The 22,482-nt window shown below is 38.6% G+C and overlaps 2 protein-coding genes across 5 annotated transcripts in view; one reads left to right on the forward strand and one right to left on the reverse strand.

Annotated features, from left to right (window-relative positions):
* fem1b (fem-1 homolog b) overlaps positions 1–3,958 on the forward strand; it is a 4,100-nt gene extending 142 nt beyond the window's left edge. The window contains exons 1-2 of the mRNA XM_043228701.1: positions 1–686; positions 1,432–3,958. The exon at positions 1–686 is cut by the window's left edge and continues 142 nt beyond it. Coding sequence (XP_043084636.1) covers positions 412–686; positions 1,432–3,067 — 1,911 coding nt within the window. The 5' untranslated portion in view covers positions 1–411 and the 3' untranslated portion in view covers positions 3,068–3,958. The remainder of the gene's footprint in view (positions 687–1,431) is intronic.
* A 230-nt stretch (positions 3,959–4,188) lies between these two features.
* itga11b (integrin, alpha 11b) overlaps positions 4,189–22,482 on the reverse strand; it is a 37,945-nt gene continuing 19,651 nt past the window's right edge. For all 4 annotated transcript variants that reach the window (XM_043227259.1, XM_043227261.1, XM_043227260.1 and 1 more), the window contains 20 exons: positions 22,025–22,169; positions 21,471–21,619; positions 18,524–18,667; positions 17,821–18,024; positions 17,592–17,722; positions 16,508–16,674; positions 14,813–14,946; positions 13,608–13,718; positions 13,431–13,516; positions 11,788–11,986; positions 10,969–11,067; positions 10,346–10,422; positions 10,111–10,194; positions 9,516–9,606; positions 9,266–9,379; positions 7,983–8,066; positions 7,615–7,725; positions 6,811–6,906; positions 6,326–6,439; positions 4,189–5,488 (listed from right to left, as the gene is read on the reverse strand). In XM_043227259.1, the coding sequence (XP_043083194.1) occupies positions 5,414–5,488; positions 6,326–6,439; positions 6,811–6,906; positions 7,615–7,725; positions 7,983–8,066; positions 9,266–9,379; positions 9,516–9,606; positions 10,111–10,194; positions 10,346–10,422; positions 10,969–11,067; positions 11,788–11,986; positions 13,431–13,516; positions 13,608–13,718; positions 14,813–14,946; positions 16,508–16,674; positions 17,592–17,722; positions 17,821–18,024; positions 18,524–18,667; positions 21,471–21,619; positions 22,025–22,169 (2,415 nt within the window). In that variant the 3' untranslated portion in view covers positions 4,189–5,413. The remainder of the gene's footprint in view (positions 5,489–6,325; positions 6,440–6,810; positions 6,907–7,614; positions 7,726–7,982; positions 8,067–9,265; positions 9,380–9,515; positions 9,607–10,110; positions 10,195–10,345; positions 10,423–10,968; positions 11,068–11,787; positions 11,987–13,430; positions 13,517–13,607; positions 13,719–14,812; positions 14,947–16,507; positions 16,675–17,591; positions 17,723–17,820; positions 18,025–18,523; positions 18,668–21,470; positions 21,620–22,024; positions 22,170–22,482) is intronic.

Raw genomic sequence — 22,482 nt, forward strand, 5'->3', positions numbered from 1 at the left:
AACTCAAACCAGAACAAACCGAAGCGTAAAAAAGTGAAGGAATGGGGCGAGGAAACTGGATTCATTTAGAAGTGAAAGAGAATTCCGGCTTGAATTAACCAGACTACGTCAGGACTAGATATTAGATCATATTCTAACACTATAACCCGATGATTATACGAGATAATTGTTTTGTATATAAAATATAGTGCGTTCGTATCACGAATTCAGTTTGACCAAAAGTCTCCATTTGTTTTAAATAAGACCCATAGTAATAACCCAGCTTTTTTTGTAATAGAGATCAACTATAATGGCAGTTGGTCGGGCGGAGACTCTCCATGTGCTTCGTATATGAGCTGAAGAGCTCAGGCAGGTGTTTTTAATGGGAGGCGGATTGATCTGCTCTGGGATCAGCGGGCGAATCTTGCACCGATGGCGGAGGTACCGGCTCTGGCCCGGTTGGAGTCCCTGGCCCGGTACGTTCACAAAGCGGCCAGCGAGGGGCGAGTCCTGACCCTGGCCGCCCTGCTCCTGAATCACTCCACCGTTCAGACCCGGTACCTGCTGGAGTATGTGACCCAGGAGGCCGGGCAGAGATCCACGCCGCTCATCATTGCTGCTCGGAACGGACATGACAAGGTGGTCCGGCTGCTTCTGGACCATTATAAAGTAGACACGGAACAGACCGGAACCGTCAGATTTGACGGGTGAGTTGTTTATTTATGGTTGCGTTTGTGTCAGGGATACAATTATTTCACTTACTCGAATGCACATATTATATTGCACAAATTATATTGCAATCGTACCTGTATATTAACCTGAAGTAGTAGCAATCGCAATAACCAGACTGGCAACAAACCAGACTGGCAACATATTAAGATGTAATTAAAAAGATAATATATAAAATCATATGATGTAATATCAAAAAGATGCGGGTTTCAGTGAAATAAAATCATACACAGCGAAAATTAGCTGAATGCTGGGATTCAATGATTAGAATTAAGTATTTGCGGGTTTAAAGTTAGTAAATATTCAACGAATAATACACAGCGAAAATTAGCTGAATGCTGGGATTCAATTTCATTCATGCTCTAGTATATTTAAATATGGCGCATGAAGACGCATCACAACAAGTTTGAGTTGTTGTAAATTATTTTCTTTCAACATTACACCGTGTGATCATTTTTGCTAGGTCAATTTTAGTGTAAATTTTACAAATTAAATTTTGCAGTTACAAAGGAACTGCCAGCGACAATACATTGCGCATGATTTTTATTTTATGTAGTAAAACCAAAATAGCATTTAAGTTCTTGTTTCCTTGTTTTATTTACAATTTCAAGATTATTTTTTAAAGTGTGTTCGTGCTTGTGAGCCATGTAAATTGCACCAGGACAGCGAGTTATTATTGTGTAACTATTCAAAAAAAAATCTAAATGTCTTTCTCTCTTTCAGGTATATTATCGATGGCGCCACGGCTCTTTGGTGTGCAGCCGGCGCTGGGCATTTCCAAGTGGTACGCCTGCTGGTTTCTCACAACGCCAACGTGAATCACACCACGCTCACGAACTCCACCCCCCTGAGGGCCGCGTGCTTCGACGGCCGCCTGGACATCGTACGGTATCTCGTGGAGCACAAGGCCGACATCGGCATCGCCAATAAGTACGGCAACACTTGTTTGATGATCGCCGCCTACAAGGGCCACACCGACGTCGTTCACTTCCTGCTGGAGGGCAGCGCGGATCCCAACTCTAAAGCCCACTGCGGGGCCACCGCGCTACACTTTGCCGCGGAAGCCGGGCATCTGGATATCGTGAAGGAGCTGGTACGATGCCAAGCCGCTATGGTAGTTAACGGACACGGCATGACGCCGCTGAAAGTGGCGGCCGAAAGTTGTAAGGCGGACGTCGTAGAACTGCTGCTGTCGCACGCGGATTGCGACGTGCATAGCCGCATTGAGGCGTTGGAGCTCCTCGGAGCCTCTTTCGCCAACGACCGCGAGAATTACGACATTCTTAAAACGTACCACTACTTGTACCTCGCCATGCTGGAGCGATTTCGCGATCCCGAGAGGGTTATCGCCAAAGAGTTGCCGTCGCCTGTTGCGGCGTACGGAGGGAGGGCAGAGTGCCGGAATTTGCAAGACTTGGAGGCCGTTCGGCACGACCGGGATGCGCTCCACATGGAAGGCCTGATGATTCGCGAGCGAATCCTGGGCGCGGATAACATCGACGTGTCGCATCCCATAATATATCGCGGCGCGGTCTACGCCGACAACATGGAGTTCGAGCAGTGCATCAAACTCTGGCTGCACGCCTTGCATCTACGCCAACAAGGCAACCGCAACACGCATAAAGACCTCTTGCGATTCGCGCAGGTGTTCTCGCAAATGGTCCACCTAAAGGAGCCGGTCCGCGCGTCGGACGTCGAACACGTTTTGCGCGCCAGCGTCCTGGAGATCCGCCGCAGCATGGCGCGCCTGCGAACCACCGCCGACGCGGAGTTGCCGACGGCGACCGACAGCTACGAGTCCAACGTGTTCACTTTCCTCTACCTGGTCTGCATCTCCACGAAAACGCAGTGCAGCGAAGAGGAACGGGCGCGCATTAACAAACAGATCTACGACTTAATACGCCTAGACCCGCGCTCCCGAGAGGGCTCGTCGCTGTTGCACCTAGCGGCTAGCTCCAGCACGCCCGTCGACGACTTCCACACCAACGACGTGTGCAGTTTTCCAAACGCGCAAGTGACCAAGCTGCTCATCGACTGCGGCTCCCAGGTGAACGCCGTGGACCATGAAGGAAACAGCCCTTTACACCTCATCGTACAGTACAACCGACCCATCAGCGACTTCTTGACCCTCCACGCCATCATCATCAGCCTCGTGGAAGCCGGCGCACATACGGACATGACCAACAAGCAGAAGAAGACCCCGCTCGATAAAAGCACGACGGGCGTTTCTGAAATCCTCCTGAAGACGCAGATGAAGATGAGTCTGAAATGCCTGGCGGCCCGCGCCGTGCAGCAGCATCAGATCTTGTACCGAGACCAGATTCCCAAAAGCCTGGAGGAGTTCGTCGAATTCCACTGACCCGTGTTTTTCTTTATCCGTCAGATCTGGTTTTCGGAGTTTGTTTTTTACCTGTCAAACGGTGCTGAGGACTCCTAAAGTGTTCGGTTTCAGTCGTTTTTTTTTTTTTAACCAATCAAAACGTCGATGCTGACGGTAACAGGCAGCGCAGAAGACTCTTATTTTGAAAACTGAGACGTTTCTTCTTTTTCGCCGAACAGCATTTTACTGTGCGTTGGACTTCAGTCGTGACGATGTGAACAGCTTTTTTTTTTTTTAAATTAAGCTGCTGAATTTTTTTTGTCAGCGTTAGTTTTTGTTTTCTTAACATATTTTATAAAAGGTTTATTTAAAACAGAGTGAAAAATGTCTATTTTATAATGAATGGGTAGCCGAGAGTTGATGTCCTAAAGCTAAACTCCGTGCCAGGTGGTTTCTTTTATTTGAATATTAAAATGTGCCTGTAACCAGAAAGTTGGACGTTTTAGAATTATTATTATTATTATTATTATTATTATTATTATTGTTTAGTTGTTGTTTTAAAACCATAACGCCACTGCAAAGCCAATTAGTGAGTCTATAATTCTGACTTGCATTAATGAACACGTGCTGGAGCTCTTTTTGAGTCACGGGGCCTTATTCTGGATGGTGCTGTTGTGAGTGTGTGAGCAGCGTGTCTTCCTGCTTTTAGCTGTGTGTGTGTGTGTGTGCGCGTGTGTGTGTGTGTGTGTGTGTGTGTGTGTGTGTGTGTGTGTTGGAGAGCGTGTCTGCTTGAATGCGACCGAATCTGAATGTGGAGGTTTTTAACCCTCTGTGTTTGCACCGTGTTTTATCCTTTAATGACTGGAGATGGATCAACGAGTTTTTATTTCCCAAACCAAATATAACGAGATTAAAAGCATTGATCTAGAACACCTGTAAGACTGTGTGATTCTTCGGTTCCCCCCGAAAACGCCGTCACCCGAGATTTGGAGAAATGCAGCGTCTTGGTCCTTTCCGGCGAATGGGTGCCGTCAGAATGAGACCTAAAAACATCACGTCCCGACGGCACCCATTCACTTGCAGAGGATTTATTGGTGAGCAATGCTACATTTAGAACTAATTCTTAAATAAGAATGAAAAAAACAAGATTTAGTCTTTTAAATCAAGGTGATTTTAATGTATTCAGTGGACCAGTTAACATGACAAGCTGTCATCTTTACATGCAATAAAACGGTGACATAAAAGACAACGAGCGACCCCCACCACGGCATCTGAAAACATTTCCGATTGAAAGACTATGTTTAGAATAGAACGATCAAACTGCTTTTGCTGAAGTGTGTAGCATGTATAGCGTGCATTGCGTTTTTATGCATCGCATGACCTACATATTTCAAACTGCACAGAATAACATTAACCATCAAAGCAATGCGTTTAACTCCGTCTTCGACGAATGCACCGCAAATGATTTACGAGTTTGCGTTTTCTTACTAATAATTCGATCAGGCCGACATCTTCGTAAAAACTTTGACTTTAAATGTAAATAACGTTATATGGTTTACACATTTTTTAAATAGTCTGCAGTGTTCTTGTTAGTAGATTCCATTCTGAACGCAGACATGGCAATCGTGAAAAAAAGTGTTTAGGGTAGTTGACATGTCAAGGATATTTGATCAATTTATACCATACCCCACGGTTCTCGTCAAAGTCTTAAAATAATATTAACGGACAGCATATTTGCAGTCAAAAAAATAAATAAAAAGTATTGCAAATGAAAGGCATAATTTCAGCTACCCTCAAAAACACAGAGATACACATGGAAGCGAGCAATACTTCCAATTCCAGCTGCATTGTACTATATAGAAAATTGTGATTATGACAAAAAGTCAACTATAGGAACCTTGAACCGATGTTGCAACCAAATGCATTAAGGTGCATAAATTTTATGGTTAAATATTTTATTGTATTTTATCATAGTCTTACATTATATTGCTGAACTTTTTAAAATATTTACAGATTTCAAGTTCAAAATTCTTTACAATGTGCAAGTGCATCAGCTTGAAATTACGCTGCAGCAAAAAAAAAAAAATAAAATAAAATTACGATCCTTTCTCCACAATCTGAGGTTTGTTTATCAGCACCAAAACCTCTCAAAACAGTTTTTTTAGTACTTTTCACCTGTTTCCAAAGTCTCACACTAAGTGACATTTCTTCTTCCTCAAAACCTGCATCTTCACATCTTCTGTCTCAATTGGCAGCGCGGCCAGGGGAAGCGAGCTGATTGGTTCTGCTGGGGGGGCGTGGCAGTGCTCTAGAGCAGCTGATTGGCTGACACACACCCGTGTCTGGAGAGTCCCTGAGTGATTGGCTGAGGAGGTCGCCGTGGCGTTACCGATCCTCTGCTGTCTTCTCATTGGTCGCCTGCTCTTCCCTCTTTCTCTTTTGCCTGTGGAAGAAGCCGAGCTGTGGATGAAAGAAAAAACTGATTTGTTTGGAATCAAATAGCAGAGAGATTTTTACACAAACCCTAAAATAAGTGTTTCACAAGCAAACGTAGCTCTACTTAATGTAGCGTAAAAAAGCATATGGTCAGGATTTAGGCCTGGCTCTGGATAAAAGAGATAATTCAAGCAAACATAATGTTTGTTAGCCTAACAGCCAAATATCAGTGTTATTACAGCATTTATGTAATTAGAATTAGATTAAATTTAATTTTAGTTTCATTAATTTGTTATGTGCATTGTTATATTATTATATCATTTTAGTACTTAAACTTATTTTTGTTATTTTAGTATGTTAGCGATGTTTTAGTAATTTTATTATATTTTTATATGTTGCTAAGTTTTCAATATTTAGACTTTATAATTTTAGTAGGCTATTTCAACTTCTACTTAATTTTTTTAGTTTGCTAACATTTTTTTTTTTAAGTGTGCGTTTTTTGTCTCAAGTAATATTTATTTTCTCTAAACTTTATTACAATTACAAAAAAAACCCTATGTAATAATTGTATTATAATTCGTCAACAATAACAACATTGCTATATATTAGCATATTAAAGTTTTTTTTTTTTTTTTTGCATTTTATACTATTTTAGTGTGCTGTATGCACTTTAATATGCAGATAAACTCAATATACTCAAAATATCAAGCCATTTGTAGCCGGAATTAGTCCAAAATGAGGCCAGAACATCTTGATCTCCCTTTTTGGCAGCCGAATGAAGTGTATTTACAAAGGCACTACAGTAAGTCTATATTAACTCGTTCATATCATTGGTAACTGTGAATGAAAGAGGTCTCAGACCTTCCAGAGGGCCAGTACCAGCAGAGCCAGAAGCTGCAGTCCTCCCAATGTGCTTCCAACAATCACCCAGATGGGAATCCGGTAATCTTCCTCCTTCCTAATCTCCAGGATTATCTACAGAACCACAATCCAAAATCTTAAAGTCAAATTCTTGGAAGAATCGGGTATACAAGAACAGACCTCATATGCAAACCTGCACAGACGAATGCTGACCTGAGTAATTAAGTTGGCTTACGCTGTTTTTTTCCACCGGTTATTGAGTAAAAAGACGCTTTTATCCATAAGGGGGCAGCACATCACTTGAGTTATTTTGCTTCTAAGAAGAATCTGTTCATTCCCATCAAAAAAGCCTTAAAAGTGGACTGAAAGAAGCACGCAAACTGGTCTGTCTTTCTAAATACACCCATACACGTCTCGCTACCTTAGACTTACAGCACAAGCAAATACCGATGTACGGCGATATCCAGCGTTCTGGAGGTACTCACGTGTCTCATGGGTCGTTCCTCGTGGAGGAACATCGGACTCGAGGGGCTCAACTCGACTACAGCCGTCATTACCAGATCTAACCGCTTAAATTTCACCTGAGGAACGAGGCGAAGAGGTCTTTTAACATCATCTCTGCAAGAAAACTGCTTTAGAGTTTCCGTTTCAGTAGGACATTAGCACAAAAGCTTGCTTTGAGAAAATTAACCTTAGTAATTAGAGGAAAAGTAGATTTAATAACATGCCGAACCCTTCATAACCAAACAATAATGTAAACAAATATATCAAAATTTCTCTTAAAAAGAGTACATTTTGGTTTTATGTTTTAACTTTGTTGAATGTTTTTGATACACTTCCAATGTATAAATCATATATTTATTTTATTATATTTTTTATTATAAGCTGCAATAAAAAAAGGTCCTATAAGGTTCAGTATTTTGGTTGTCGTCGTGACATTGGCCGATACAATAAAATTTAATATAAATATAACTGAAATAAGTAAGAAAAACCTTTATACGATTTGTGTGAATTGGCCTGTAAAATCATCATGACTCTGAACAAATTCCTTATTAACTATAACATGTACTGTACTGTAATAAATTTTACTGTAAAAATTTTTTTTACTGTAAATTTCTTGTTTTTCGATTCATTTTGGATTATATAAAAAAGGATAATACAGTATATATACAGTACAATATTCACACGTGAAATATACATATATATACAGTATATATATGTATATTGGCTAATATTTCTGTAATATGCATGCTAATAAGCAACTGTAACCGTAAAGATGAGATACTCACAGCTAATAAAGAACGCAGATTGAGCCATCCTGCGGCGGTAATGATAACGTCTCCTTGGGGAAGCAGGTTGATTCTACACTGCGCTAATAATGCATCGCTAGTGGATGCGTTCTGTGAACACAAACAACACAGTATGAATGACATAAAATGCTTTTTGATCACTTGGAAACCGAACGCTCCGGAGAGGCAACCGCAAGTGAATCACTTCCAATTTGGAGCAGATATAGATTTCAAACAAATGCATGTGTTATCTTTAGCCAACAGGAAGCGATCGAGCAGGTTGGCTGTGGCTTTGCTTCCTGCAGATGGATGCAGTTTGCGCATCGCAACACTTTTGAAGAAGTTTGGATGACGTGTGGAAAGTTTACCATGTGTGGGTTGAGTGAGAGGTCTTCCTGCGAGGACGAGCCGGCGGTGATGACGCGTGGAGCGTTGCAGTGTGAGCCAGACGTCTGAAACAAACAAACAAACAAACAAACAAACGAAGCTCTTAAAGCGACGGTTCAGCCCAAAATTTTCAATTTGCTCAGGCCATCCAACATATAGTTGACTTTTCTCTTCAGCAGAACAATAAAGAAGATTTTAGCTGAAAATGTACAAAATTTGTAATGGTATAATGGGATTCGTATTGATTTGAATGGAAACCGTAACGGACTCTTTGGGTTTCTATTGATGACTGGTGGCCCTCTATTGGTGGCTCATTAAAACAAGTGCATTTTAATGGAATATGTACCAAAATACAGTACAGAAAACCATATTTTAATGGTTAAAAGTTGATGGTTTGTCATGGGATTTGTAGTGGAATTCGTTTTTTATCGTTTTTTTTAAATAGGGCTATGAGTATTGATTCATAAAACGCACGTCAGCGGCTAATATCACTTTGAGAGTCGAAAAAGACAAAGCTAGCAACTGATTCTTTCTTGTGAACCGATTCTTTCTGCCTTTTTTCAACGATCCGGTCGGCACGTTTGCAAAAATATTAATAAAGCGCCTACTAACGATGCGAAATGTGGCTGTTTTGCATATCTAAAGCATATAAAGTGAATAAACGTGTCTTGTTTTAATTGAGTAACTGAGCTATTTGAGTCACAAACTGTTTCGGATGCTTCAGTCCTATTTGGTGAACCGATTCATCAAACTAGAATGATTATTCGTGAACCGAAGCCAAGAACATTCAGACCTTTTGCTTCGGATTATAAACTCACTTTCTTGCACAGACAGATCATTTCGCTTCGCAAGACCTCAATATATCGTCAAAAATGGACAGCGGTTGATGAATTTTATGAATCACCATGTGCTAAAAACCTCTTGGACGGCCTGAGTATGAGTAAATGAACAACACATGTTTATTTCTGGATGAACTATCCTCTGAAGCACGCCACGAGTCGTTCTCGATAACAAAACAAGTGATAATTTACACAAGAACAACGCTCACTAAAACAACTACTGACTGAATTCAAGCTGCGCCAACTCAAATAAACCTGAAAAACAGACTGCTTGCCTTATGAAACAACAAGATAACAAGCTCTGGAAGCAGTTAAAGGACTCGTCGGCAACAATAACGACCCTTTGTTCAGCATCAGAAGAGCCGTTTCTTTAGAAACAAACAAAGTTCAAAAACCTGTAAACGCGATTGAGACGAAACACGCACCTGATCGATATCCAGGTCTGAGAGGCGCAGGAGAGCGTTCGCATTTCTGGTCACAGCGAAGACGTTTAACGTGAAGAGAAGCTCAGATACGGGAAACATGCCGAGATTTTGGATCTGCAAAATAAATAGTGGTAGGGGGAAACGTCTTGGAAGTCCAAAGAAAACATTTTGCTCGAATGCACAGCGTTCGGGCTCCGGTTCGTTCTGGACCATTGTTGTTTAAAACCTGGTTTGGATGTGAAGAGCCCACCTGATAAGAGAGATTGAAGGGCGGTCCGGTCCCAGCAGAGACGCTCTGGCCAAGCTCAGGTTTGATCTCAAAACGGGACCGGCTGGATTCTCTGGAAAAGTACGAACCACTCAATATTAAATTTATTAGCTTTGAGATATTTCTGGGCGAATTTTACAAAACCTGTCAAGAACACGTCTGTGTCGTATTTCACCTCAGAAATCACAAGAGAAGAAACACTTGCTAATTTTGGCCCGTTTTTTTGACAATTTAGATATTTTAAAATGTATTATTACAGTTTTATTAATATTGAGTTTTCATTTTAATTTAAATCTTTTTCTTAGCAATTCTATTTCAGTCATAGTTATATATATATATATAAAAATATATATATATATATATATATACCCTCACACACACATGAAAATATTTTAAATAATTTCAATTAACAAATATTTGTATGATTTTAATTGTCGCTAACTTTAATAATAATCTGGGTTAAAATATATAATATAATATAACAACATAGCATAGCATAGCATAGCATAACATAACATTTAATTATAAATATAATTATATTTGGATATTTCTTGTGAGTTTCATGCTACTGTGTTACCTTGTGAAGAGAATATCAGCCTCATATTTCAGATTATGATATATGTCATTGACGTTGTCTTCTGGAGACATTTCATCACCTTCACTGCAATAAAACGAGCAAACAAAAAAAAATCTATAGATTTCTTAAGACAGCACGACTTTTTCTAAATGAATAATAATTGGCATTCATATTGCACATCAATAAAAACAACATCCTCAGATGAGACTCATCGGTTCAAAGGTCACGACCTCACCTGGAGACCCTCAGAGTGATCTGGATGTAGTTCAAGAAGACCGATCTGCTGAACTCAAACTCCAGTCGAAAATAAACCTGGATAAATAAACCTGGATAAACATTCTCTAAAACTGGAAAACATGACACGTTGCTTTATTTTGACCGCATCTTCACTAAACAAAAGTGATGCTCTTCATCAGTAGTTTTGTCCTGTTTTTTTCTAATCTAATATTTTTTAAATGAAGAGACAAGACGTCTTTTTTTCTAAGAAATGGGTCAAAAATAGGATCCCTTCATGATTAAATAAGAACAAAATATCTGCTAATAGGTTCAGAAAATGTTACCAAATTTGTAACAAAAGTTTTCATACCCCGTTGACTTGAACGATTGTTTTCAAAAATTGTTCAGAAAACAGCTTCAAATGTTCATTTGGCAAAGCTTAGATATTTATGCAGTTGTTTTTGGAACTTATATTATGCTACAATGGAAATAAAATGGCTTTTTGGAAATGCATTAATGGCAACACCATTTTTTTAGGCATTTATCTTTAAATATCATGCCATATGCTCTATATAATGGTATATAACATTGCCTTCTCTAGCATCCATCACTCGAGCGATCAGTGATGTTCAGGTGTCTCACCTGAGCAGAGGACCTCATGAAGGGAGCGCTGACGTTGCAGGTTCGGTAGAGGCTCATATCATCAGAGTTCGGACACTCGATCGCAGCGTCTGAAGGTGCCTGGAAAAACAAACTCATTTTTAAACCAATGCATTTCTGCTGAGAAGAGCCCGCGTTGCAGTTGCACTGGAATTAATATGGCATTATTTCTATGACTTTTCCATTAGGTTTTGGTTGAATTGTCATCACTTTGCCAGATTTTCTGATCAAGAGAACCCGGCAGTTGCTAAGAGAATGGATTAAAACAAGAAACGGGATTTCAGTTTACGTCTTGATTTTTATCTTATACCGAATTTTTAATTACCACCATATTTACATTACTTTTTTCGTCAACTGTGATTACGGTGAATATGTCTTTAAATATTATAATCAAATAAATTCAGAATATTTGAATCAAATAATTGATCAAAAATATATATTTTTTTATGAATTTCCATGACTTTTCCATGTCTAGTCCATCTAAACGCACTTTCCATTACATATTCAGACGGTCTTTTAATAAAACGTTGAGTTTGTCAGATTAAAATAAGAACGTGATATGTTTAGATCTTAATTCCTATCAGCATTAGCTTGTTTTATCTACTTTAAATCATTCTAGTGTGTCTATTAGGGCTGTTCGTGTGGTGTGCGTCTTGCTAGGTTCCAATCAGATGCTGTCTATGAAGTCACCGAGGAAGTTCACTTGTCTTCGGATCAGATCCACTCCAACACGGACTCATGGTTTCCCGTTCGCTCCTTCTGTAATGCCCTAAACGCTCATGAAAACAGGTGAAAACAAACCTTCACCACCAGACTGGAGAACTGGAGGTTTGGAGAATGCGTGATGTGCAGGACCGTGCCGTACGCGTTTTCTCCTCGGTTCTCCAAGCGCGCCTCCAGCAGAACCTTCCTCCGGCCGGCCTCCACCAGACGTTCTCCGCTCGTCCTCTGATGGACACACGGCGGCCACGAGGAGCGCTCGCGTCGCCCGCAGAACTGCCTGGAAGACACCGAGACATAGCAGGCTTTCTGAAGCTCTCATCAGGGTATATTTCAGGGAATAAATTGAGGGGAACACATTACAAGTCAATATGTGCTCAAAACAGCATAGAGAGTAGACGGTGAGTCACTTTAAAGTTTGAAAATACAAAAACAACTTGCATTTAAATTTATTTTACAAAAAAACACTAGTTTATGACTTGATTAGCTTGGCTCCCAACCACTTGAACATGGGAAAAAATACTGATTGCATGGCAAAGAAGTGATGTTCTTTATCAGTGTTTTGTTTTTTCTATGCATATGACTAAAGTCAAAAATATGAGTTAAGAACCAAATAGCAAAGGTTTTCATGCCCCACTGCCAGATTTTCTTCTTGCAAGCAACTCAGAAACTTCAGTATTTCAGAAAACTTGACTTATTTTGTTCGTTTGGCATCTCAAAGGTTGCGTAGATATTTATGCTAGAACGCAAGTCAAAAATACCGAGTAAGAAAATACATGACTACACTGAAGGAATTTCTTGTTTTCCCTTACAGATATCATAACATTAGCAAATAAGTAATCTTGCTTCTAGAGTAAATGCAAAGAGTTTATATGTTTTTACTGGAAAACAAGATAAAAACACTAGGCTAATTGAGAAAATGTCTTTTTTTGCAGTGGATGACTTTAAGACCTGTTACGGATTTTTTAAATCGTTCATCTTTCATGTATTGTGTGATGAAAACATCCAGCAAAATGTTAAATCTGAACGTGTAAGGCGTATGAAGTTATTGCTGCCTACTTGTTGATCTTTTCACATTGGTCTGAATGAAAATACTGATTTATTCTTCACCACCAGGTGTCTCTTTTGGAGCGGTAAGATATCTGTTTCGCCGGTAAAGCTGTACACAAAGCAGCTCTGAGCTCACAAACGCTGCTTTATCAGACATTACAGACATGATGAGATGAAAATGAGACCAATCACTGATTAGCATCACGTTTCGGAAAAATGAGTTGAGCCAACTGTTTGAGAGTCGTTGAGCTGACAAAGTAAATATAAATGCATATAATAAGATAATAAAAGTGTTTTTTCAGGGACTCTCAAAACCGAAATATGAACCTTTTACAACCCATAATAGGAGACGTAAAAAATGTGGCAACAACGTGTAAAATACTGTAATTGCATTACCTCAAATAACGCTAATATACCAACCTATTAAATTAGTGAAATCTGTTTTGTACCTTCGAAATACACTGATAACCACCAAAACCTAGCGGTGAAGAAAAAGTCGCATGGAACCAAAGCCTTTAAATAGTAACATATGTAGAAGGTGCTCGGTGTCGTTCACACAAACACTGGACGCCATCACGGCGAGACTCGAAATATGAACAACATTTCGTGGAACATGCATCCCTGAAGTGTTTGAACGTGCGAGGAAGAGCTGAAGTGTGTGTTTGAGGACAGACCTGCGGTCTAACAGGTCCGAGCTGCTCTGCAGGACGAGGTTGGGAACGCACCGGTCATCGTTATCACAGCCGTTCCAGAACGGCAGCTGGAGAGAAAGAAATGCCATTTAGGGGAATGCAAGTCGAAAGTGTTTTTCGGTGTGTGTGTGTGTGTGTGTGTGTGTGTGTGTGTGTGACCTCTGACTGCAGACCGGTGGGCCACCCGTCGTCCAGCACCGGCCCTTCATCTGCGTTCTGCAGCCCGACGTTGACTCTGAAGATCAGGGGACGTGTGTAATCTGTCACCTCCTGCGTGAACGCACATTATTTTAAGCATGTAAAAAAAATGCATCTTGATGTTTCGATATTTCTACCGGAAAATAAGTCAAAATTATTGGGTATGAATTATATATTTTTTTGCATCAAACAGTTTCCATATTGCCAAATATTAATATTCCTCATAATATTTTTTAAATATTAACACACGTGATCATCAGATTTTAAATAACCAGGTAACACTTTATTTTACGGTTACGCCTACATTGCAAAAAATGCTTTTCTAGACTAGATTTGTTGTAGCCAAAATATCTGGAAATTCGTAAATCAAGAAGGATTTTCGAAACAAGAAACAATTACTGTCTTGGTTTTGGAAGAAAAGGCAAAATTAAGCAAAAAGCGATATAATCTGCCAATGGGGTAAGCAAAATAATCCTGTTTAATCCCACCGGCTTGATCTAAGCAATTTTTTTACTTGTCTAAAAAATCCTTATTGAATTCAGAACGTTTAGATATTTTGGCTTGAAAGAAGACAACAACTCTAGTCTAGAAAAGCATTTTTTGCTGCGTATTAGTTGCTTATTAGCATGCATATCATTTGATTGTTAGCCATTTGTATTAATGCCTTATTCTACGTCTCTAATCCTACACAACACCTGCATTTTACAACTACCTTACTAATAAGCAGAAAATTCAAAATGTATGGATGGAAAAGTCGTAGTTAATAGTTACCAAGTGTTACCCAAGAAATGTTTTATTGCATCTGGAATAGTTGAATCTGATTGCAGCATTGGACAAAATCTGTCTGCATTTATTTGGTCAAAAATACATTAAAAATTTAACAGTTGTGTTTTCTATGCGAACCATTACAATCAATCCAGTCTTCAGTGTCAGTGGTTTTCCGCTAAAAAACAGATTATTCTGATTATTTTCAGTGCTGGAAACTGTAATATGCATTCTTTTAGGATTCAGAGATTAACTGAAAGTTCAAAAGGACAACATTTATTTGAAACAGAAATCAATGTCTTTACTGGTCCTTCGATTTAACGCATTCCTCAGCGAATCAGTAAAATGAATCACGAATCAGTAAAAACGCGACGTGATTGTGTGAAGCGAAAGCGGCTCACGTGAACGTAGAAGTAGACTTGCTGGCAGTGATCTGAGTCGGGCCGCAGCGTGACGTCTCTGCTCTCTTCAGTGCTGTCCAACACGGCTCTGGGGAAATAGCCATTCTCCTCGAAACCAAAGCTGTACCTCAGCGCTGAGCGGAAAACAACATCTCAGGGTCAATAACGGCTGTTTATCTCCGTTTATGCTTCCTTTTCTAAAAATATGGTTGTTTTATAAGAGCAAGTCCGCTTCATAATGCACCTTACGTTCTTAAAAACACAATTTTTTTCACGGCCGTGCAACAGAAGGAACCTTTTTGGTTCCCCAAAGAACTTTTCAGTGAACTGTTCCTAAAATAATCATCGTTTTCTCTTTTAGTTTAGTGAAAAACATAAATGTAATTTTTTTTACTATAAAGAACCTCGTCAGATCAGATAACATTACAAATCTCATTTCGTAAGTGACTTTCAATTTAGTTTAATGTTTTCTTTGGACTGCTTTACTACTCAAAAGAGGATTTACTATAAAAAAAATGTACAAAAAATGAGGCTTCGAAGTGCTTCGAATCAAATGATTCACATACACGAATCTTTCAATTCGCGAACTGATCCACAAACTCATTCACAAGTTCCGAATCTGAATCGAATCATTTGTGATCTTTGAAGTCCCGATTCAAATCAAGAGATTCACAAACACACTCCAAAGTTTGGATCGGAATCAAATGATCTAATTCAAGTGATTTGATCCCAATAATGATTCGCAAACCATCATTTGTAATCCATGGCACGTATCACGAATCTTTAAATTAGCAAACTGATTTGCAAACCCATTCAAAAGTTAGGATCTGAATCAAATCATTAGTGATCCGAGCTCCTAAATCCCGATTTGAATCAAATGATTCACAATACATACTTTGTAATCCCCATCTGAATCGCAATTTCTCCCAACGCTACTACATGCTTTTAATATATATATATATATATATTTTATATATATATATTATTATATATATATATATATATATATATATATATATATATATATATATATATATATATATATATATATATATATATATATATATATTTTTTTTTTTTTTTTTTATTTTATTTTTTTTTTTTCTCTTATATACTTATATATATTTTACATACATTACATACAACATACCCTAATAAACATAACTGATGAGAAAAACCATCACATTCAAACTAAATCTGAAATGTAACACAAGGAATCCTGGGAACGCCAATTTACGGTTTACGGTAAATTTTACAGGAAATTACCGTTTTAACAAGTTTTTAGTGTGGCATTATCTGCTAAGCATCTCTTCTTGCGCTCCGCTGAAGAAACCGGAAGAACAAATGACTTTTAATTTTTGAGAAACTAGACTAAAAATACGGCCAGCGTTTGATAAAATGCCGAACGCTCTCTGTTGAAGCTCTGTCCTGATGTGATAAGTTCCAGATGGGAAATGTAGGGGACGCCTGACACAGTTTTACGATGGCTTCCAAGGAGTCCTCTCGCTCTAAATGCTGGGATTAAAGTGTTTTCTCGTTGGCTGGAGGCTTTATGCATCAGGAAAATCTGTTCTAATATTAAGGAGTGACCTTTCGAGCGAACATCTGAAAGACATTACTCACAGGCACGGTATGCTGGAAAATACAACAAACGCGCATTTATCATTCAGCCGTCTGATTGGTCCGGCGACATACCGACAGTTTTCGGATCCGTCATCGGCGTCCGCGGAGTGACGTTCAGACAAACGGTGGCCAACATGCACGACACCTCCCGACCTCCTCGCACGCAGTCTTTATTAAAAACGTTGATTTTCGAAGGCTCAAAATGAATGGCGATCCCAACGCGGACGACGCTGCGAGACCTGTTCGGAAACAATCATGGTACTTCGTTTGGGATGTTTTTTTTTCGCTCATGTGACACCAGGATTATCATCATTAGCTACAACTCAAACCATGTAGAAAATTATGATTTAATTACATAGCAATAAGTAAATCTTTCAGCTAGTTGCCACAGCAACGTTTAATTTTACTTGATGTAATAAAATAACGACTGAAATAATAATCAATTAAATTAATATAAACATATGTCATTAAAAAAAGACAAAAACACACAACTCAAATTGGAACTAAAATAAAAAAAGGAAAATATATAAAGCTAAATCAAAATATTAATAAAAACTATAATTAGCATATTAGTGAGGCTAAAATAACACATTATGCATTCCCATCCATTTAAATCATATTTGAATATTTAAGGAATTATAGTGTTATGATGTATTATATTTTATTGTATAGCATATAATATCATAAGTGAGCTTTCAGTGTTATTTTAATATCATTGAAATCCAGTTATAATTTTAAATTACGTTTTCGTTTTAATTTCAGTTAAGGTTTAAGCAATTTTGTTTGTTTATTTATTTATTTTTATTATTATTATTTTATTATGCATTTTTTTAAACTAAATGAGAATGAAAAATGCTGTTTTTGGATTATTATATTTTCGTATTATAATATATGTAATAATTGCAATAATATATATTATTATATCTTATTTAGCTAGTTGCCAAAACATTTTTTTACTTTTTTTTTCTTAATTTTTTCCTTTAGTTTAACTTGATACAAACATTTGCCAAAAATTCTAAAAAGAAGCTTGATATAAAATATATATATATATATATATATATGGTTATATATATAGTTTTTTTAAGGTTTAAGTAAGACACGGCTCTGGAAATGGATGCCAGGTTCATCCTGCCCCATGTGAAGTGTATAAACTCACCAAAGCAGAACTGCGGCCCCTAAAGCCCCCACGGACAGATCTATGAGCCCGTCTCCATTCACGTCCATCACCCCGTGCACACTGCGGCCGAAATAACGCAGACCCGGAGAGACGTCACCAGCGGCTATTCTCTGAGAAGAGCAGCAAGCATTAAAAAAACCCGCAAGGGGTCACACCGGTTATCGTTCAGTCTCGACCGGCACGCCGATGAATCACGTCTGAGCCCCACCTGCTTGTGTTTGGGTTGGATGGCGTTTCGTTGGCCGTAGAAGAGATAGACGGCTCCCTTGTGGTTGTCCTCCAGCGGTGCTCCCACCAGCAGCTCGCCGAAGCCATCGCCGTTCAAGTCCGGAAGAGCAGACATAGCCGCGCCGAAACGAGAGTCGTGGGTCTTTTCTGCCGCTCCGAGAGTCCCGTCTGGTATAAAAGAGCCCTGCGGAACGAACAGAAAACATTCATGCAACAATGTCGTCAACGTGTTCAATACATCAACATATTTTTTATTAAACGTATGCATGCATGTGTATTTATGCATACTTAATAAATATAGATTAGATCGTTTTATCGTCATTGTGCAACAAAATTACAGGTTTCCCGTAGAATATTTAAACAATAATAACACTTTATTTTACGGTTATACCTATTGGCTGCTTATTAGCGTACATGCTACTAGAATATTAGCCATTTATTAGTGCTAATTAGGCACTTTTTACCTATTACCTATTCCAAAGCGTTAACGAATAATTATATAAAGGCCATATTGCACATAAGGAAAAAATTATAATAACGATACACAGCACACAAACGTATTATGCACACAAAAACCGGATGTGATTGATTAACATTAGTGGTCGCCCAGCACTAAAATGTGTATAGAATTGCGTCGTACTTCGAAAACACAACCCGAGAAATATAGCATCGTGTGCTGCGACCTGTGAGCTGATGGCGTAGATGTGGACTCGGCCTTTCTCCCAGCCCTTGGAGAAGTACATGGGAGCTCCGACGAGTAACAGATCCGTCAGTCCATCGCCATCCAGATCAATGGGTGCCAGCTCGCTGCCGTAATACGATCCGATCTACGGCAAAACACACACGCAACCGCTGAAATAACAGTTCGTTACGCTTATATAAACATGCATCGTTAAAAAAATTCCCAAAACTCACATTTAAACTAAAATTCTAAATAAAACGGAAAATGTCAAAATATTAATAAGTATTTATAACATATTATGCATTCCCAACTATTTATATCATATTTGTGGAATTATAGCGTAATGTATTTTTACTTTCAGAAGTGGCGATGGCTCGAGTTTTATTTTTATTTTGTTTTTAGTTAAGGTTTGAGTAATTTAGTAATTTTTGTCTGTGTAGATCTCACGTATCATTTTTACTTGTAATTTTAATTTTACAATTTAATTTACATTTTTTTTGTGCAATTTTTGTTCAACTAAATGAATTTATACTTCATTACCTTATTTGTTAACATTTAAAACTAGCTTTAATTTTTATATTTTCATTTGAATTTAAAGTTTTAACAAATCTTTTATGCTTATTGGTCTTTTATCATATTTCTGTTTAGCTTCCGTTTTTTATTTAAGTATTAGCTTTAGCAATTTTAGCAATTTCAGTCATTTCAGTTTTTTCTCCAATGCAACATTTCAACTTTGCAACAATTTGAGTAATTTATTTTTTGTTTTCCTAGATCTCACATATCATTTTTAATTGTAATTTAAATTTTATTTAAATTAATTTTTTTTGTGCAATTTTTGTTCGACTAAATGAATTTATATATTATATGAAATATACATTATGTATACTTCAGCACAATTAAAATGCATTAAGTACAAAATTCGTTGTTGCAGTTTAGCACACTAAAAGTACAATTGCAGGGTATTTTATTAAGTGCATAAACATGTAAATGCATTTGAAGTATTCTTAGCGTGAAATAAATGTATTTAAATTATATTTATTTTTCACTTAAGTCATGCATTTTACTGTCAGGTGGACAAATGAACAAGTAACCTTAACAGTGTACTCTGAGAGTTAGTGGACATGTAGATGCAAATGAATGAGAATTAGTTGATATGTAGTTAAAGTTACTGCTAGTTAGTAGATGACTGAAGTGGACCATCAAATAAAGTGTCACCGATAAACATTGGAACTTTATTTTAATTTGAATCTCTACGCCGTTTTTCTCTAGCAAAGGCACATTTCAACCCTGAAAGTTCACAAACACCAGAAAACAGGAGACACACTTTATCACATTCCCGTCTAAGTGCTTTCCTGAGGGCTCACACACACACACACACACACACACACACACACACACACACACACACACACACGGTCTGGTGCATAACAGGTTGATGGCTAAACGTTGCGGTCGGCGACTGGCAGCGTTTGAAACGGTAAGCGTTTATTGTGTGTGTTCACTGCAGGCCATGCGCACACACACACACACACACACACACACACACACACACACACACACACACACACACACACACACACACACACACACACACACACACACACACACACACACACACACACACACACACACACACACACACACACACACACACACACACACACGTGCAGATGAGATGCACATGGGCTGCAGAGACGTCTGCCCATCTGGAGCGGGTGACTGAGTCTAGACCTTCACACGCTGTCTCCTGTCCACACACATGGTCCGCATTAATCTAGCGATGTGCCTCTCCAATCAAACACGCCACCGTTCGAGAGAGGGAAGGTATGATGGAAAAATGCAGACGGATGGATTAAGGAAGCAGTCGGGATAAACGCTCACCATTAAGGCCGAGCGCACCCTGCGACACTCGCCAAGCTTCACACAGATTAGCACTGAGATAGACGACTGGAAAGACGGCGCTGGAGCAATCCGAGGAAAGCAGGCAGGATCACGGGAGTCGTTTTTACAAAGATGGAGAAGAACATTGTAATAAGGCTATTTCCGCTCCGACATGCGTCGTCGTGTCATTAGATCTTATACGAAATGTGAAAATGAATACGTGTGAATATAGTTCGTGATCTTTGCAAGAATAGAACAGGAATCATTAGATGACATTAAAAAGACTCTATTTAAGGATCATTCAAACTACTATTTTACCCATTTATGTATTTACAATGTATATACATGTATATATTTATATTATGCATTTTACATTGTATATAAATATATTTAATATAATATAAACATATTTAAACTAACATAACAAAATATATAAATATTTTAAAATATATATATATATGCATATTTTTAATTCTATATACATTCACAGTATACACATATTATGTAAACAAAATTTGACATATATATATATATATATATATATATATATATATATATATATATATATATATATATATAAATAATTCTAAACTCAACACTTTTGTACACAAAAGTGTTGCGCTTTATAACTTTGTTCAGTGTACATAATCACTTTATTTTGACTTTTTATCTTATGTAATTTTGCTTCTCAAGCAAATATATCTTGATCTTGACAGCTATTTGCACTAGACCGAGGAAAATGACTTTTTTCGTGTCGTTGCCATTTTATCGTAGTGTACTCTGAGTATATCTCTCAAGTGTGCACGCTAGAAACCTTGGCCACAGGCGACGGTTGGGCACTTACATAAAGTACCAAAAAGGTAATGCTATGCATGGCTCAAAAATAAGGATTTTTACATAGTCTGCCGATGCTTACATTGATCCCACTACAGAAAAAAAACATTTATTTGAGTATTTACAAAGAGAGAGTATCTTTAAATTATGAGCATCGCTGTTGAGCCCCGCCACGTTCGGCACCATGGTATCGGTGTATGTACCACATACAGCATGTCTTCAAAGCTCTTTACCTGCTGTCCGTACAGTGAGTACAGTATGGTGAGGTTGCCACTGTTGGTCAGCGTGAAGATGACGACTTTCCCCGTGTGGTTGAATCGAGGAGCTCCGGCGACGTACAGCTGACCGTGCTGAGCCGAGACGACTGAAGACACCATGTACCCTACAAACAAGTTTACACATTATGCACGCTGTAAATATAACAGGCTTGGAAAGTTTTTTGAGACTAGGCATGCCACTCACGTGTATCGTACTCCAAATTTGGTGCCGATTAGTTAAAATGAGTGCATGCTACATAAGACCTATGAAAGCTATGAAACGAGCCAAGCAGGTTTGTTTCTGTGCTTAATAATTCTTTTCTTTTCAACTTGGCGGGTCATTTTTGATTGCAATGCATGCAAACTGTTTAGCGTCCAATGCGGTGCAACACATCTTAATTCGGTGAGTTTGCATGAATGAAACATTCTTAACCGTGTCTTTTTTTTGAACACTAGGGCGACTATATATTCATTTTTGTCAGTCGGTGGAATCCGATGCTCGTTTGGTACTAACCAAAACGCTTTCTTACCCAGATACGCTCCGTGGTTCTTCAGCTCCTCTGGGAACTCCTTCACGTACGAGGACTTGGGTGGGATGACTTTACCGTGACGGGTCTCTTTCAGAACGGCTCCGTTCCAATCATACGCCCCAACGGCACCAACCAGAATCCCATCCTTTAAGAGAATGGTTTGCATCTTCAGTTGCTTACATTTACTTTCATCCCGAACCATTGCGCCTTTAAGAAGTGGAAGCGCTTGTACAGTTATAAGTGGAAGAGAAGAAAACACGGTGATCTGGGTTCGTGTACCTGCAGTGAGAACCCAGCGAGTGTTATGGGATGATGACTAACGGCCTGGCGGTGACTTCAGCGGTATAGAGAATGCAAACAGAGGGTTTGCCAAACCTCTTCTGCACTAATTCTAGAGCTCCTGCCAAACCCTGCACTGCGTTAACATCTGGGACTTCAGCATTGAAATCCATGAGGAA

The sequence above is a fragment of the Puntigrus tetrazona genome, chromosome 25 (assembly GCF_018831695.1).
Source record: "Puntigrus tetrazona isolate hp1 chromosome 25, ASM1883169v1, whole genome shotgun sequence".
Taxonomy (NCBI): Eukaryota; Metazoa; Chordata; class Actinopteri; order Cypriniformes; family Cyprinidae; genus Puntigrus; species Puntigrus tetrazona.